This window comes from Pipistrellus hanaki, assembly GCF_964339955.1.
Source record: "Pipistrellus hanaki genome assembly, chromosome: 2".
NCBI classification, from domain to species: domain Eukaryota; kingdom Metazoa; phylum Chordata; class Mammalia; order Chiroptera; family Vespertilionidae; genus Pipistrellus; species Pipistrellus hanaki.
Genome location: NC_140504.1, coordinates 116,340,371 through 116,360,000, shown reverse-complemented (window position 1 = coordinate 116,360,000; position 19,630 = coordinate 116,340,371). Strand labels below are relative to the sequence as shown.

Genomic DNA, 19,630 nt, shown 5'->3' with positions numbered 1-19,630 from the left:
GGGGAGGGAAGGACAATAGAGAATGGGGAGGCTTTACCATTAACACATAGTTTAGCTGCACTGGTGAGATCAACTCTAACAGTTTATGGAGAGGAGAAACACTTGGGCAAAGAGATTGCGAGTGAAGTTGGTTTGCTTCTGGTTGCTTAATAAAATAGCACCAGGTAACTTCTTGTTATTTAATAAAAGGGGTATATTAGGGTTCTCTAGAGAATATACATGTGCTATTATATATGTATAATATGCAGGGTGTCCCAAAAATGTATACACACTTTAAAAGTTGATAGCTGTTAAATGAAAATGAAATGCATTTTAATAAACACTGCTTTTGTAATTACATCCTGTATATGTATTACATAGATAATATAAACTGAGTGGCCAGATTATTATGATCTCTGAACACATAATAATCTGGCCACTCAGTGTATATCCTATATAATAAAAGGCTAATATGCAAATTGTCCCCTTGACCAGGAGTTTGATCAGCAGTCAGGCCAGCCAACTGCAAATGTCCCCTCCCCCTGGCCAGGCTGGCTGGACCCCACCCATGCACGAATTCATGCACTGGGCCTCTAATATATATCTATATACATGAGTGGCCAGATTATTGTGCTTTCAGAGATCATAATAATCTGGTCATTCAGTGTATATAGTAAGTACATATAATATATCTAATCTATGTTTCCTATCATCTATTTATCTATCTGAGAGGTTTATTATAAAGGACTGCCTCACATAGTTTGGGTTGGTAGACACAGCTGATAGGCCAGCAGACCAGAAATTTGAGATTACATGTCATAGTCTTGAGCCTGGACTATGTCTTCCTCAGGAAACCTCAGTCCTTCCTCCCAAGGTCTTCAGCTGATTGGACCAGACCCCCACACAGTGTGGAGGACAGTTTGCTTTATTTAAAGTCATCTTATTGTAAAGTTAATCACACCCACAAGGCCTTCACAGCAACATCCTCACCAAACAGCTGGTGCCAGAGCCTAACAAGTTGAGACATAGAGTTCCCCACCACAAGGGCCTTTTGTGTCACACTGCCCGAATCCTTAACAGCTCTTCCAGTTGAGCATTCATAGCCCTTCCCACTATGGTCAATTGTTAGCTCAAGATTTAAATGCCTCTAACTTGCTCCATACATTTGTGGGATGTAGTTTTGAAGCCCCTACAGTGGTAGGAAATATGTGGAGTACTTGGGATACAGAGGTTAGAAAAAGCCATCTCAGTTTCAGGAGTATTATGAATAGGGATTTCCTGGTCCTGTGGAAGCACCAAGAGTGAGCCAATAACTTCCTGGGAGCCAATAATGATTTTAGAGGGAGTAAGTGACATGATATGATCTGTGATTTCAATGCCTTTCTATCCAAATCCTGACCTCTATGGGAAATGTTACCTCATCCCACAAGCTTCTTCTCTCGATTCCTATGAACTTATGATTTATGCCAGTTGTTTAGCATCTAACAGACTGCATTGTGTACTTACTCAATATGTTATGTGATAATGCCTTGCCTCCCCAACAGATGTCTAATCCTCCAGGGCTGGACTTTTCTATTATATCTTATCTATATATATAAAAGGCTAATATGCAAAGTATCCCCTCAGGAGTTCGACCAGGAGACAGGGAGTTCAATCGCTCACTATGATGTGTGCTGACCACATGGAATGAGGGAAGGCCCTGGTCAGCAGCTGGCAGCTAAGGAAGGAAGGCTCTGGCCAGCAGCCAAAAGGCCCTAATGACTGGCCAGCCCTGGAGACCCTACCCATGCATGAATTTCATGCACTGGGCATCTAGTTATATTATATCCTCTTATGTCTTTGGTTACTCTTCCCTTCTCATTGTGTCTGATATGCATCTGCAATGGCAGGTGCTAACTCACTATTTGCTGGATAAATGGCTCTTGCTTTAATTCTCTACTTTCAGAAGACATATTTACCTCTATCTGCAGTGCAAAAATCAATTTTAGCAATTTCCAATAAATGTCTTGTGAGAGGTTTAGTTTCATACAGGAAAAATTTGATTGCTTCTCTGGGGCCTTTGTTCCTTCACAATTCAGCTCAACTGCATACCTCTCCAGGATGTTATCTTTCCTTTCATCATCTGTCCTTCCTCTGGTCTCGCACTGCAGGCTGTATATATCTTTTCATACCTTTATCATCACGAATGTGCTAAGTATTGCTAGTGTAGGAACTATTAGAGTACCAGAGTCTATTCTAGTAGATGTGTCCAGGAATGCCACTTGGTTGAATAAATAGATGGAAAGGAAAGAAAGTCACTTTGATGATAGCAGAAGGGAAGTTGAGCTTGTACTTGCAGGTTTGCTGGGCGCCAGGATTACTTGGAAAGCCTAAGTTGTGAGGCTACTAATATTGATTTCTCCTCACACTCTGAAGATCTTCCTGAGAAGGTGCTAGTGCATTAGCTTCGTCATCGTAATAGTGGGAATTTGCTTTGGCACTTAGGATAGTTTCTGAGTGTAGCTGAAAACCCAGTCCCAGTCCAAATGGTAGCAGATATTCCTGTCATCTTTCAGACTTCTTTTCCGAATAAAACAAAATAAACAGAATTTGCTCTTGACATCTTTCTTTAGGTTGGGTGATTACCAATTCTACAAGCTTATACTCTGTTTACAATACAGGTCTAGTTATGCATGAATCTGGAAATTTGCCTTCTTATGTAGCTGTATTTTAATTGGGATGTTTTAATTTTCCTGTGTGATTTATAGGAAAACATTAAAGGGTCACTGTGAATCGCTAAAAGGAGTATGATGAGTAAGGCTTCAGCGAGATGCCATTGCTGGAAATTCATTATCATAACAACACAAATTAGCCTTCATTTTGTCTGTTCTTGATGCCACTGTGGTGTGCTCCTTCCACTCTTCCCTCACTCCTCCCCTGACTTAAAAGAGAAAGACATGGCATACAATGTGGCAAATATATTCTAATTTATGTTGTTCTGTGATTCCTGATCTCTTCTTTTTTACACTTGTCAAATCTTATCACAATAGAATGGCACCGCAAGGACCCCTGATGGACCTTTATTTCAAATAAGAGTAGTTCTATCCCCATTCAAGTCTTGTTGGTTAGTATTTCATTGGAAACACACACACCTTTAACGACTGATATATGACATGGCTTATTGTTTAATCCACATGTGTCAAACACAAGGCCCGCGGGCCAAATCCAGCCCGCCAGGCCTTGCAATGTGGCCCGCACCGCGCTGTCATCACTGCACTCCGCTGTCAGTTTATGACTTTGTCAGTTTATGACTGTTCAGTAAACCATTCGGCCCGCGATTTAGGCTGGATTTTAGATTTTGGCCCCTTCTCTGATTGAGTTCGACACCCCTAGTTTAATCAAAATGCTTAAATATATTATTGATATTGACTACAACAAAAATGGAATGGACATCATCACAGTGGATTACTTATTGTTTGTAATGTGAGATGGTTCTAATACCTGCAGGCTGTCTGGTAATCTTAGTGAATGCATTGTTGATTATAAAGGTATGTTTGGTGCTACCAAATTCAAAATTCTAGGTCCCTCAACTTGTCTGCTTCTAACTGTAAAAGAAATGAAATTCAATGGAATTCATTATTGATGGAAAGGGGTATTTACCTGCATGGCCCCCTTGGCTTCTGAATTCCACTCCCCCAGAATAACCTGAGATTGGCTTCCATCAGTTTAGGATGAGATGATTTTTGTATCATAATGTAAACATTAGAGACCATAAAGAGATAAATGGCAATGAAGACAAGCTTTTATCCAAAATACCTCATCAAATGTATTAAGAAAAATAAGGACTCATTAGAGGCTGATATGATTGATGTTTTGGGTCTTAGGAGTAGATCAACAATGAGCACTAAACACAGTTGTATTGTGTGTTACCAAGAGGGCACCATGGTGCCACATAGCACAGAATCTTAACATGAGGATGAGAGAAAACTAGAACCTGTCCTATAGGTAACAATAGTGGCTTGAGAATGGGAATTCTAATGTAGCTTCTCATTCATTTCACCGAGTATCTGACATTTGGCAGGAAGAGCACCAGGTTTTGGGTGTACAAAGTCAAATAAAAAAATGAATCTGCTCTCATCTGGATTGCAACACTTCCATCATCTAATTACAATGCCACACAACTGAATGATAGACTCATTAAAAGATACATTTATACTTCACTCTCTCATTTATAGTCAACATAGAGTCAATGTTTTATGGTCTTCTCTGTGCAAGGTACGTCTTCCATGGATGCAGTTCATTCTGTCTATTTTTGCCCCTTTTATTCTTAATGACAATGTTGCTATCCACTCTTTTAATCATATTTATTAATTGTGTCATACGCACCAGACACTGCTAGCTAGACCAATCAGGGCAGGAGGCTCTTGACCAGGCCAGATACCCAGAGCCCCAGTATTGGTTAAGTAGTGATGAAAATGCCAGGGCTCCCCAAGTCTAGAAGCATCGGGGAACTTGTCTATTCTGTTTGGTATTGATAATTGTTTAACTTTCTGTAACTAATCTGGAATCAGTCCCCCTGGGATAGGAAAACTGAGTAAAGCTAGCTTATTCTGCTTTTTTGTTTTGTTTTGTTTTGTTTTTAATGGGAGAGTAGAATTCAGAGCATGATTCCACTACACTTTGAGGGTGGGGGTTTGGGTTTCACAAGCAAGCAGACCCCCTTCCCAGGTGGGATCCTTGGTGACTTCATGAGTCCTGTGCTGAGGAACAGTGGGACCCATGGCAGTACTTGGTAACATCAAGAAACCACCGGATACACCTGTCATATTTCATTAGTTTTGCACAAATCTGTTAATTTCTGACAGGGGACTAGAGCTGGATCCTGATGTGCAGGGCGGTTCACCTGATGGTGTGTGGCTGCGAGGGTGAGTGCTGGGTGTTTTTGGTTAATGCTGGGAAGAAATCCCCTCCAACTTCTGGAAGTTGTGAATTGGGTATGTTTTTTTTGTTTGTCTGTTTTTTGTTTGTTTTTAAAGTGCTAAGGTGTCCTTGGCATCTGATGCTGTGGAACATGATGCATGAGTGACAGAAACTGGTAAGCTGGCTGGGAGGTAACAACCAAGGGCAGCGCTGGCCTTGCTCATTTACAGGACTGCACCTGAGCCTTGAGTCCCGGGAGTTCCCAGCTGTACTAGTACTGGATCATCCATTCTCTCCCAATCCTGTGAGTGGCCAGGACACTGGGTATTAGTATCTCCATCATGTGATGAAGAGGCTGAGATCTAGGGCAGGGCGGACTCAGTCTCCAGTGCTCTCAGTGCTGCTCCTGTGGTTTGGCCCCCCTGCTGCCAGGTGGGAGACACAAAAGGCACTAAGAAAAGGAAAGAAGCAGAGCTTTGGACAGAGGCAAAACTAGTCCAAACACATGCGCCAAGACCCTGCTCCTCTTAAGCTGTGGGCTGATCACAGGCAGGAACAAAAAAAAACAGCTTCCCAATTATGCTACGCTTGCTGGCTGGGGTCCGGTAGGTCACTGCCGCCCTGCAAAGGAACACATGTTTCTCTACCCAAAAGACACTGGCATGGCACAGATTAAAAAGCAGAGGCATCAGAAGGTTTTTGTAGGAATCAAAGAAAGTGAAGTTTGTAGAGCATCTAGGTCAGTCCCAGGCAAATACTAGTAGATTCTCAAAAGAAAGGCACTGCTGACTATTTTCATTGTAGCTGTAGAAACCAACTTCTTTTAGAAACTTTCTTTTTAATGCCAGAGCACTATAGGTTTAAAATAATTTCGTCAAGTTCAGTAGATATTTCTGGAATAAAACCTAGATGTCAGTGAGGGCCTTCCAGCCCTTTGGCTATAAATAGGATTGCATTGAACACAATTTGTGGTCCAGATGCTTGCCTCCACTGGTTCTCAAACTTGACTGTACATTGGAATCACTTGGGTGTCTCTAAATTAAACACCCAGGCCTGGGCCCCACCCCAGGGGGCTGGGTGCTGCGTGGGCATCGAGATTTTTCAGTGCTCCCCACTGATGCCACAGCTCAGCCTCATTGGAAACCGCTGTAATAAGCCACACCAAGTTCTGCACTCAGTCCTGGTGCATGTGCTGTGGGTGGGCTCCCAGATCGCCAATGCATCCCTTCAGGCTAAGGTCTCACCTCTTCAAAGATTTCTTCAGAAATCTTACAAACCTGCCCATAGTTTAATAGAATTTATGAAGATTGGGGATTTCAGGAAGACATGCCCCTCCCCGTAAGCTACCTGTCATCATATTCCTACCTCCCTCTCTTTAAAAAAAATATATATATTTATTTATTTTGTTAAATTGATTGGGATAACATTGGTTAATTGGATCATATAAATTTCAAGTGTACATTTCAATGACACATGATCTGTATATTGCATTGTGTGCCCAGCACTCAAAGTCAAATCATCTTCTGTCACCATATATTGGACCCCCTGCAGCGCCCCTCCCTTCTGGCAACTACCACACTGCTATTTGTATCCACAAGTTTCAATTTTACTCCACATATGAGTGAAATCATATGGTTCGTAGCTTTTTCTGACAGACTTATTTCACTTAGCGTAATATTCTCAAGATCCATTCATGTTGTTACAAATGGCAGTATTTCATCATCTAACTTTTGTCTCTAGAGAACAATGTATTTCTGTCTCATTGCCAGGACAGAAACCACACCAGGCCCCTGGGCCTCAGCAGCTACCTCAGTGACTCCTTAAGGAATTCTTTAAAAAAAAGCAGGGTTCTGTTAGAATTCTTGTATCAGCCCCTAAGATAATTTTTTTTTTTTCATTTCAGGATTATTGACTTTGAGCCTAACACTAACCTAGACACAGAAAGGTGGGAGATGGGATGAAGAGTGTAGAGCTAAATGATGAACAGTGAGAGCTGTTGTGGAATGGGGACATGAAACATGGTGTGTCCATAACAAACTCCAAAGGTGGGGAAGAACTTCCAGGGAAACACTGCAGGGATTTGGCAGGTGTGAGTGGGAGCTCTGGGGCCTGTGTGGAAGTGGTGGCCTCCTGCAGGGGCTCAGTCAGGCCTCTGTGCTGGGGTGCAGAGCATCATTTGTGGATGGGATCAGAGCAGTCCCTGAAATCAAATTAAAATAAAACAGCCCGTGGTTGTAAATGAAAGACTTTCAGCCTTAATTAAGGAGACAGCAGCACCTTTTACAGCCCGGTCACCTTTGTCTTTCTCTGCCCTCTGTGTTCAAAGAGGTGGCCAACTCTGCAGTCTGGGAATTGGGGCACCCTCTTCCCATGGTGGGAAGTTGGGCGGAGTGTGCTGTGTTGTGTTGTGTTGTGTGTCCAGTGTCTCTCCACAAACCTCCAGGACCTTTGGGAATAGAATAGCAACTCATCCACCTCCTTATTCCTGACACCATTTCCTGTCCCAAGGCTAACTCTGGTCCTGGACACAGGCACACTACGGGCTACACAGAGAGAAGAACTTACCTCTTTTGAGAGAGGTAGCAGGGTTTAAACTGAGAATTCTCTGAACAACAACTCCTTTAAGAATTTTAGAATGAGAAACCAAAAACAACACAGTCCTTTTACTATTGGGTCGGCAACTAAGTAATTGCGGATTTTTTAAAGAAAATCAAAGACAATTTTTTCATGGAACTAAATAACTTTATTCTGTAATGTATTGCCCATTTTGATCAATGACCTTTTGCCATCTTTCAGGCAGCATCATAATCCCATGTTCAAAAAACTTCTGGTTTTTATTAGCAAAAAACTGAATCAGGTACGATTTGACATCATCATCATTATTGAAATTTTTACCATTCAAGGAGTTTTGTAAAGATCGAAACAAAAAGTAATCAGATGGTGCAAGGTCAGGACTATATGGTGGATGTGGCAAAACATCCCAACCAAGCTCCATTAATTTTTGCCGAGTGACCAAAGATGTGTGTGGCCTTGCATTGTCATGATGGAATACAACACCTTTTCGATTTGTCAATTCGGGCCACTTTTCTTCAACTGCATTGTTTAATTTCATTAGTTGTTCAATGTAGACATCAGAATTGATCGTTTGGTTGGGTGGTAAGAGTTCAAAGTAGACAATTCCTTTGTAATCCCACCAAACTGATAACAAAACCTTCTTTTGATGAATATCAGCTTTTGATGTTGTTTGAGTTGGTTCACCTGGCCTGCTCCACGATCTTTTCCGCTTGATATTGTTGTAAACAACCCATTTTTCATCGCCAGTTATCAGTCGTTTTAAAAATGGATCATTTTCATTACGTTTCTTTAGCAAATCGCAGCTGCTAATGCGTTGCGTTAACTGTGATTCTTTCAGTTCGTGAGGAACCCATGTATCGAGTTTTTGAACATAGCCAAGTTGTTTTAAGTGATTTTCAATGCATGTATGTGATACATGAAGCTTCTCTGCAATCTCACGTGTTGTACTGTGACAGTCCGAATTGATTATTGCTTTGATTAGGGCGTCATCAACTTCAACTGGACGACCAGAGCGTCTTTCATCTTTGAGTGAAAAATCACCAGAACGAAATTTGGCAAACCGATTTTGACACTGCCATTCTTTTAAGGCTTCGTCACCATAAACAGCACATAACTTTTTATGAGCTTGTGATGCGTTTTTCCCTTGCAGAAATAAAAAAGCAAAATATGACGAAAATGTTCCTTTTGATTTTCCATTTTTCAACGAACGCCAAACAAAAACTACAAAACTGATCAAAAAACTTTTTTTACTGATTAACAGCTGAATAGCCAACTATCAAATACAAAATGTGTTTTACATTTGTACTACGTCTGCAAACCTAAAAATTCAACTGAAGCCATATATGTGTGAAACCCGCAATTACTTAGTTGCCGACCCAATATGTATGTCGGCAATAAATTTAATTTACAGTTTTCATTTCTTAATTATATAAGTAGTGTAGTTGTGTGAAGGCACATTTTAATACAGTAGAGGAAGACTACATTGACCATATACAGGAGCCCTTTGAATAAACCACTTCCCCGCTATGGGGAAGGAACCTGCTGGCTGATGGGCAGTGGGAACCTGGACACCAGGTTCTAGCTTTCTTGATGGGGCTGGTGCAGTTCCTACCAGGCCATCAAGGGGAGATGTCAGGCTTCAGATAAGGGAACCCACTGGCAGCACTTTGGCTAAGCAGGCAGCCTGTGAGAAAGAATCTTCAAGTACAAACTGTGCTTGAAGGCAGCACTTTCTGGGCTAGGCACCTTTTCTCTCTCCCCCTAGTCATTGGGTGGTTTCCACTCACCCCATCCTGAAGGCAGAGAGACACTAGAAGGGCACTGGCATGGACTCTCAGAAAGGGACGCGGATGCCTTCCTGGATCCCACACAAGGAAGCTGACCTTGCATCTCCCACTGCACATGAATCCGCCGTTGGCTGCACCCAGATGGATAGTTGTTCCCAGGTAAACCCAGTGTGCATCTTCTGATGCCCACGTGGCTTCTCTGGGATCCCAGAACAAAGCTACTGGGTCAGAGGCCTGGGATAGCACTTCACAAGGAATCTAAGAAAAGGACCAAACACCAGCCCAGATGGCACAGAGTTCCTGGGCAAGTCACCCCACCCCTTTGTCACCTGGAACCTGGTGCCTGCAGGCTCTTCCAGGTGCTCCAGCTGCCCAGCTGGGGCTGGGAAGGGGCTCTCTCACTGTGCCTTTCTTGGCATGAAGAAAAAATTTGCTTTGCTCCCTCACTGTCCCCCTTCTGCTGCCTGAGCACAAAGCCACACCCAGATCTTCACACTGGCAGCTGCTTTGGGAATATGTTTTCTGTGTCATAGTTTCTACAAAAATAGCTGCAGAGCTGGAGGACAGCCCTCCCCCATTTCCTCCTCTCCAAAGGTCCTCCTCCAAAACAGGAGCAAAGCTGCCCATCGGGATTTGGCCTGAGGATGGGAAGACCTGGAGAGACATTTTCTGTCTGTACAGAAGAGGCCTCTTAGAATCTCACTCTCAGCTTTTAATCCTCTTTAGGTCCCTATTCATAAGTTATTCGGCATCTCTTTTTAAAGATGGGGAATTAGCAGGGAGGAACCCAGTGGTTTGGTAGTGGAAACATACCTACAAGCTTTGTTCTCTTCCAACTTCTGTTCCGCCTGAACATTTTCCTGTTCCCATTTATAAAAATATGCATCTCAATGTTAAAACGCAAACAACACACACACACACACACACACACACACACACACGCACGCACGCACGCACGCACGCACACACACACACACACACACACACATTTGCATGTCAACTTCCTGTCTTTAGATGTGGCCCAAAAGGCCTCAGTCTGCTCAAAGCAGCTCACTTTTTAATACTGCACAAGGTTAACCCATTGGGATTGCATCTTTGCTTCTTTGGTGCTCTGTCTACTTGCCTTTCATTGTACTTTATTTATATCCCTAATAGTCTTGAAAAATAAACTAAGAGAGAAATGCTTTCTGTGTGCAATATTTTAAAGTACTGCTAAAGGACTAGTTGGCCAGTGATGTTTTCCATTATTGCTACTATTTTTCAATGTTGTTGCTTCTTTTGGGTTTGTCTTATGCTCGTTTACATAGAAATTATTAGGTTTGAGAAAAGCAGGTGTTTTTTCTCTCTCCTTTTCCTCCCAGGGCAGCTTTGAAGAAATTTTTCTATGAACATTTTATCAACATGCCTGTTCATTCTGCTACGCAGCTAGGCCATTTGCAGCTTACCCTTTATTTTGGAGGAAATGTTGCCAGCATTGCTTTGCACTCCTAAAGTCTGATTAATTGTCCTGTTTGACTCTTGATGAATTATCCAGGTCCCCACGACCTGACTTTGATTTGTAATTAAGGACTTTCTGGAGGTCAAAGGCAGTACCTGCCCTGCAGCAAACTTTGGCAATGCACAAAACTATTCAGGCAGATATGGACAAGACTGTTTACCTTCAAGGAGAGGAGAGCGGGTGTTTGTTACAAAGTTGAAGCATGTGACCGGATGCCATGGTTTCCTGACCTTAGAATCTCCCAGGTGGCTGGCCAGGCCCCGTAGGAATCACCCACAGACCTCAACTTACTACCAGAGATAGGGCTTCTGCTGTGCACCCTCCCCACTCACCAACCTCTCCACAGAGGAAACTGCTGTCAGGTGTGGGGGACATAGGGCTTCCTGTGGAATAAGCATATACAGGAGGGCTCTGATTGAAAAATATGCTGTTACTGATAAGAAAATGGTAGATGTCATTTTAATTTGGAGATGTTATTTCCAGACACCATTGCAATAAAAGGGGACTTGGTACACAGGGCTGAAAAATATAGATGTGAGTGCTTCTCCTCTGTGGCTGCCATAGGCCTGATGCATGCTGGGAAGAACCAAACTGGCCAAGTTCTGAGTGTGTGCAGAGGGGGGAGGCTGGAAAGTATGGGGCAATCCTTAAATCAGAGGATAAATCTTCTCTTTCCCTCCTCTCTTCCTTCTTCTCCTTCTCCTCTTCCTCCTTCTCTTTCTAGTCCACAATATATTTGTGTTTTATCTCTTCACCCAAGACTTAGTTTTTGAGCTGTGCCTTCTCTCTGTCCCCATCCTGTGTTTCTGGGATCAAATGGCACGAGTTGTTCACTATTCTAATTCCACAATCCAGCTTTAAGGCACTGGCATGGAGTTAGACCTCAGGTTCGTATCATGGCTCAGGAATGGTACTTAATTAAGGTGGTTAATATGTATGTGCTTTAGCTTCTCTACCTGGGAAAGGGAGATAAACATCCTACATACCTCTTATGGCTGTTAATAAGGATAGAATGGCACTTTATAAATGGAAGGACTTTGCAAATTAGAAAATGTTATGCAGAAGCAGGAGATTTTTATGACAGTGATGATGCTTTCAAGAGCATCCTATAAATTCTTTGCAATTCTGGTGATTTAGGTGTCAAATTAACTTGACCATACAGCCTCTCTATGACTAGACTCATGCAGGAGACCTAGAACTTGAGACTCTGATCTGGTGAAGAGCTTGAGAGATTTCTTCCTAATCTTGACCAAGGCCTAGTCACACTTCTCAACTATGCTATTGTAGCACAGTCAAAGACAATCCACAAATGAATGAGTGTGACACATATTTATGGATACTGGCATTTGAATTTCATATAGTTTTCACATGCTACAAAGATTATTCATTTTTTGAAGTTTTTAGCTGTTTAAAAATGTGAAAACCATTTGGGCCAAACAAAAACAGGCAGTAGTTGGGATTTGGCCTGAGGGCTTCATTTTCTGACACCTGCCCTACACAACTCCCAGGAGCCTCTTAAAAGGCCAGGTTACTATGAGTGTCAGAGAGATTGAAGAGAGGACAGGAAGTCATTTAGACATGTGTCACAGGACCCATACTTTCATGACCCCTCACTCTGCCTGGTTGATGTCAAAGCATATTAAATGACAACATTGAGATCTACACTCAAGGCTCTTACAGAAAATTCCACCTAGATCTCTACTCTCCAATCCTCATCAAGAATCACATAACAGTGTGAGAAATGCTCACCTGTCTGAATTCAAATAACGAGCTCAGAGACAGAAGTATGGTGAAAATGAGACTTTTCATACATTCTCCAGAGTGGGTGTCCGGTTGCACAGGCACATATGGAATAGCAATCACAACCTATTTATCCCCAAAGTGTAAGAGTCCCTCCTCCAGTTCCTCAGTGGCTAAGTACCATGGGGTTAATAGTTTCCTCATATGTTGCCTAGGTCTTATTGTCTCCCATTAGGCCATTTAAAATAATGGCCTGAGGCCTTTTATAGTTGTGTCTGCCTCCTCCTGTCTAGTTGAGGCTGGAACCTCAGTGGGTTTCCACCATGATGCTGGTTCACTTATACAGTTCTTGGTTCTTACTCTTCCCTCCTCCTTACATTCTGTTTGCCCTGGGGAAATTCAGTAACCGTTGTTTCCATTAAAAGTTGACTATGCTGGAGCTGGACCACAGACCCACTTCCTACAACAGCAACAATGGCAGCAATAATGGTATGCATGGCTAATTTGCCTGGGGCAAATGCAGCTCACCTAGTCCTACAGGCTGTTTCTTTGAGTAACCCAGACTTGCAAGTGCTGCCTATGTGCAAAGCTCCACTGTGGCCCACTGCAAAATTGATCTTGAGTTGTGTTTTGTTAATGAGCCCTTGGTCCACACTGAGGGACACCACAAGAAACAACAGATGTGAGTCACTGTGGCATCTCTTATTGAGATGCTGTCCAGGATGCCATCTCTCCAAGGAGAACTTTCTCTCATAACACATCCAGGTAGGAGAAAAAGCTGGACATCTCCTTAAAAGCTGGGTTTACCTTGCAAATATTGCAGTGTTCTTGTTTGATTTGGTTTCAAGAGAGCTTATAGTCAAATACCTCTGGTGACTATAAAATGTCTTATAAGTCATGAGCAGCAAAGATTTACTGAGCATGCAGTATGTGCTAAGCACTTTTTCATGCAGTCCTTTGCACTTAATCCTCCCACAGCCCTGAGAAGTAGATTAATTTAGTATCCCTTTGTAGAGGGATGATAAATGGCTTCCAAAAACATCCATGTTCTCCCTTGAATGTTACCTTATCTGGCAAAAGAGAGTTAGCAATTATGATTAAACTAAGGATCCTCAGAGAGTGAAATTATCCTAATCACAAGTGCCCTCATAAGCGGGAGGCAGAGGGAGATTTGACACAGAAGGAAGCAATGTGAGCTGAAGAGAGATGCTATTTTGTTGGCTTTAAAGATGGAAGAAGAGGCTGTGAGCCAAGGAATGTAAAGCATGCAGTTAAAGAAGCTGGAAAATACAAGAAAAGACATTTTCCCAAAGACAGTATGGCCTTGACCAAGGGAAACTGACTTTGGACTTCTGACCTCCAGAATTCTAAAAGAATAAATGTATGTCATTTTAAGTCACCATTGTTATAGCAGCAACAGGAAACTCATACACCTTTTGTACATTCAAGAACAGGTGATTTAAAGAATATTGCCTAAGGGTTGGAATGAGATTTGCTGACTCCAGACCCCAAAATCTTATCCCTTATGCTGCTCATCTGTTGTGCCTGTCCTAACCACCTTGGCATTATTATTTACTTTGTTTTCTCTCTCCTTATCCTGCTTCTCTCACTGGCAGTTCATCTTCCCATCTTGTACTTTTATAATCTACTGCATGTATAATAGAGGCAGTGTATAAACACACTGGTGGCCATTTGTGGCATGTGCGTGGGCTTTTTCTAGGCCTACAAATTGTCTTATGATTTAACCAGAGAAAGGCTCCTGACTGCTTTTGTTCCCCATTGCTTTCATAAAGACTGCTGCTCTTTTCTTTACTGTAGCACTAACAGTTGGACAAAGCAGGCCTTTTGTTTTTTCAGATAGGTTTGTTCATTTCCTGCTCAGTGATCAGAGTCCTGTGAGTGCTTATGAGGTTCTTTCGTCTCAAGGATTTTTGTATTATTCAAAACAGTTTGTAGCCTAAGGTTTTTCCATTCCCACTAAAATTATAAAATAGAAAGAGAAGGGAAAAAATGAAACAGAAAACAATGGATCCTTTGTTTTGTCAGCTGACCCTCCCACATTCCCATGCATATTAGAATTCTTAAAGCCCCTAAACACGAGGGCTGGACTGGGCGTCACACATGTAGCCTTTGCACTGTGTTTCCCATGTGTAGGCCTTGGGGATGGAGGCTGGGGGGAGGCAGGGCGGCTGCCCCACTGGGAATCCAGAATCTGAAAGGAAACCTTCTCCATCTGGGAAGGACTGTGCAGCACGTTGGTCTCTGACAGCTCAAGGGCTATGGAGACACTCTTGAGAAGCTCCCAGGACTCTGCTTCCCTTTCTGTTGATACCAAGCGAACCAAAGATTCCCTCTGACATTAAAGCTCTTAAAATAATGCTGGTTCAAGCTCCTATAGTTTCTTCCCTAAATTATTATTTTTATTTTTTAATATATTTTATTGATTTTTTACAGAGAGGAAGAGAGAAGGATAGAGAGTTAGAAACATTGATGAGAGAGAATCATTGATCAGCTGCCTCTTGCACACCCCCAACTGGGGATGTGCCCGCAACCAAGGTACATGCCCTTGACCTTTCAGTGTGCAGACCGATCGATGCTCTATCCACTGAGCCAAACTGGTTTCGGCTTCCCTAAATTATTGATTCTTTAGGCTACAAACTCTGCATCTATCCCTAAACAACTTTCAATCTAATACCCATACTCCTACCTATGACCTGAGGGATCTTTTCAAAATGCATTTTCCTCATTGACAGAGGGATGCAGCCCAACCTTGTCTGGATCTCCTGGTGTATTAGTCAGTTCTCAAGAGAAACATTACCAATGGAATTACATCTGTAATGTATACATGTGATATATGATATATATTATATATAATAGATATGTATTCAAGAAGGAGATTTATTATGGGGTACAGGCTCCTATGACTATGGAGGCTAAGAAGCCCCATGATCTGCTGGCTAGGAGCTGGAGACCCAGGAGAGCTGGTGATGTAGTGTGAAGGCCTGTGAACCAGGGGAGCTGCAAGCAGGAGGTACAGCCCAGCTCAGCAGTCAGGTGGAGTGAATTCTCCCATCTTCTGCTTTTTTGTTCTACCCAGGCCCTCAACAGGTTGGAAGATGCCCATCCTCACTGATGAGGGAGACCTGATTTACTCAGTCCACTGATTTAAATGCTAATATCTTCTGGAAATACCCTCACAGACACCCCTAGAAATAATGTTAGCCACCTTCCTGGCATAAAATTCACCATCATACTCAGGTTCTGACCCCATTGCCCACTTCATCTCTCATCCCCTTTTGTCCCAGCTCTTCCTCAGAGTTCTGAACTCTGTGCCTGGTCACATGTCTCTCCTTCACACATGCCATTCCTTCCTTCCCCACCTCTATTCCATTTGTTGACAGACAGAACAATAGACAGCAGGACATTAAGAGCAAAGGCTATGGAGTCAGAAAGGCCTCAGATCAATTCATTAATTGCATAGATATTTACTCAACACCTTCTCCATGCCACCAGGGATGTAACTCTGATACTGTTGTTTGTGTGGCCTTGGACAATTACCTGACATCTCTAACCCTCAGTTAGCACTTTTGTAAAATAACACATAGGAAGCACTTGGCCTGATGCCTAGCACATATAAATCTTTATGAGCATGAGATGCTACAGTTACTATTTATATCTTTCTTTAAGGTTAAATTCAAGCTTGGTGACCCTGGCCCAGACATTCCCCAACATTACCTCTCCAACTACCATGTCCTGTAGTGTGTGATGCATGCATCTACTCCAACCTTTACTACAGAACACTCACCCTGTTATTTAATTGTCTGACCCCCACTATTCTTAGAAAAGAACAGCATCTCCTTCATTTTTTTTTTCTATATGCCCAGATCAGGGCTTGTGTCCCTGTTCACTGATCCCTGGAGCAGAGGGAAGCATTATCCCCAGGTGGGTGAATGCTATGCTCCTGTTCTCTCCCTGATTCATCTGCCCCTCTTGCCTCTTCTGGCAGCAACTTGAAAGGCTGTACCAAGCTTAGTTGTAAGCTTAAGACTAGTCAGGGAGCTGGACCAGCCATGGCAACTTTTATGGGAGGATGAATTGGGAAAATGAGTCCTGAGCAATCCATTCATCTCAAGTCTTTCTTGTCATCCTGCACATAAAATGAATAGATGTCAGCAGATAGCATCTCATTCCCTCGGAAAGAGCAAGAGTAATGAGATCAACACACCAGCATCAGCTTTTCATTCTTTTACATTAAAAAATTATTTACATTTTAATGTTCCATGTTCCTTCTTTTAAAGGAATAAAGTTAAGTTGGTGCTGCCTTAGAGAGGTCTAGACAGTCATCTCCTTGGATGGCAGCTACAGGGATAGGGTGTCTGCTCATAACATCTCCACTTTTCCCCAGCATATATATAGTACAGCCAACTTAGATGCTTAGCAAGACAAGATCTCCTTCCACCTCCTTCAATCAAGATAACAGTTTGCCCACAGTCTTTCTCCAAAGTGTTATATTTCATATGTCATGCCCTTTCACAAGTGCATTCCTCTAATCTTCATTCAAGATATGATCCTGAGGCCAGGCTTATTTCTCCTCACTCAGGCCCCCTGAATGGACTGAATTGTGTCCCTTCCCCAATTCATACCTTGAAGCCTAGTCATTTAGAATATGTACTTTAGAATATGATTGCATTTGGAGACAGGATCTTTAAAGAGGTGGTTAAACTTAAATGAGCTTATATGAATGGACACTAATCAAATAGGACTGGCTTTTGAGGGAGAGACACTAGGACTGTGTGGGCATAAAGGAAAGGCCAGGCAAAGACACAGGAGAGGCTGCAGGAGGAACCAAACAATTTTTGTTGTTTCAGCCACCACATCCAGGGTGTTCTGTATGACATCCCTAATAGACTAATGTAAACCCCAAAGGATCGACTCAGACACTGATCATTGCCATTTCCTGCATTCTGTGCATTAATTGCAATCTCAGTTGGTTTATCTGTTTTCCATGTTGGGGTGACCACTAGGGTTCATTCCCTTCTACCATGTGCAGCACTAGAGAAAGCCCAGGCACTAACACTGCAAGATAAGTTTTTGCCTCATTAATGAGCGATGCTACTGCCGCAGAAACTCTGGAAGTGTTACAAGAAGGACAGAACTCTCCTTTTTAGCTTAAGTGATCTTTTCACTCAACTTCAAACTAAACAAACTATCCAAGGTTACAATTTGAGGGAGAGGTGGGGGATTGGAAGCATCTTTTCCTAATTTTGAAGAGGTGAGGTTTCATGACTTGTACACTCATTGGTCACTGGGTTCCTTTTCAGGCTCTGTGGGATTAGTGGATTCTATACTTAGATTCTCGGTGTCTTTATCTTGTTCTCTTTGTCACTCTATTCAGGCTCTTTCTTACCCCCACCCTTCCTTCTCCTAAGGGCTCCAAATGGCCCTTGCAGATCTGCTGTAAGTGGAGAAAGTATTTGGCCACTAATTCCCTCACCCTTTACCCACCCCAACTAAGAGCTATAGCAGCCCACGTTTGTGGGCCTTAATTTCCCACAATAAATGGATATTTATTTATTTATCTTAAATATAGCTTTGTTAATTTTAGAGAGAAAGGGAGAGAGATAGAGAAATAGAAACATCTCTCTATGTTGCCTCCTGCATGCCCCACACTGGCTGCTGCCTACATGCCCCACACCGAGGTCCCAGCCCACAACCCAGGCATGGGCTTAACCAGGAAGCAGACTGTGACCTCTTGGTTCATAGGTGGATACTCAACCACTGAGCACAAAGGAATAAAGACCTTACCACAACTCTGGTAGAGCACTTCCAAGCTCGAGTCCTTGCAGGCTGTGTGTGTGGGCCAGGCTGGGGGGCCACCACCACTGGGAGAGATCAGGGTCCAGATGAGGAAGGCAGCAGTGAAACCCTTCATGGTGCGGGCCAGGCCTGTGTGTGACCAACAGAAAAATGACAGGCCCAACTAAAAGGGCCTTCAGGGTGGTTCTTCCTCTCCCCTCCTTAAAAGGGTGACATTTCAGTTTCACTTCTCATATTTTATGCTCCTGGGGAACCACTGTGAGAAGCACAGGCCTTTAGCAGAGGCATTTGAATACTGTTCCCCCAGGACCTCTGGCACTTGAATCAGAGTGAAGCTAGTCTGGGTGGGAGGTAGGTTGGATGTTGACTTTCTGCTTTCACAGAGACAAACTAGGAAGTGATGTGTGGCTTTATGCTCCAGGTCCCCACAAACATCCCTCCTAAGAGTCCCCACCGCAGGTGGTGCTGTGAAATCAGGAAAGGTAAGCCAGAGGCCACCTTGTGCTTTCCATCAGCAGGCCTCTAGGGACAGGCATCCCATGCAGGCTGTGGACCTGGATCTGGCTGGCACTGGTAGGCAGCATCGGGCATTGGGGATCTGAATGAGGCTTTTTCCCTATTGGCATTTTTCTCTCTGATTTCAGCTCCACTCTCTGCATGAGGATGTCAGCAGCGACTTGTGCAGCTGCTAGCATGAAGCCTTTTTCTGGGAGCTGCAAATGTGGTCTCTGAAGACAAAGGGGAGGGAGTCACCCTGAGAAGTGAGCTGTGGGCTATTTCTGGTTCAGCTTGGTGGACGGGGTAAGGGAAGATGGGGAAGTGAGGGCTTCCCTTTTAAGAGTGGGAGTCTAACTGCTTTGGTCATGGGCGAGATTGTTAAAGTCATGTCTCACTTTCATTTCAAAGCCAAGATTCTGGCTCCCTATCTCAGCACTTTGCCTTGATTCCAGACAGCAAGGTTTCTGAACACTGATTCCCACCCCCACCCAACTGTACCTTCACTGGAGAGAACTGGAATCAGAGCCAACAGCCAACAGCCAGCAGATTTTAGGAGCAATGGAGAACACTCTTTCCTCTGAGAGAAAAAGCATTTCACTAAGCACAGCAGGTGACACTGACAATTTCTGCCCACGGCTAAATAAAAATTAAAGTCACCTCAAAACTTTTTTTTTTTAATTGCCCATGAAGACAAACAAATAAATTGACTTAGTGGATGGATCCTTTACATTTTTGGGGGGAGACATCAGAGACTAGTCATTTGGGGCAGGTCTGGATTGATTTTTTTAAAGGTATTCATCTGCAAATAAGTACAGTGTTATTCACTTTCAAAAGTGGT

General features: G+C 43.0%; 1 protein-coding gene across 1 annotated transcript in view; it reads right to left on the bottom strand.

Moving 5' to 3' along the window:
- LY86 (lymphocyte antigen 86) overlaps positions 1–19,391 on the bottom strand; it is a 53,507-nt gene extending 34,116 nt beyond the window's left edge. The window contains exons 1-2 of the mRNA XM_084871930.1: positions 19,291–19,391; positions 18,283–18,423 (exon numbers count right to left, since the gene is read on the bottom strand). Coding sequence (XP_084728056.1) covers positions 18,283–18,409 — 127 coding nt within the window. The 5' untranslated portion in view covers positions 18,410–18,423; positions 19,291–19,391. The remainder of the gene's footprint in view (positions 1–18,282; positions 18,424–19,290) is intronic.
- Between the last annotated feature and the right edge of the window lie 239 nt (positions 19,392–19,630).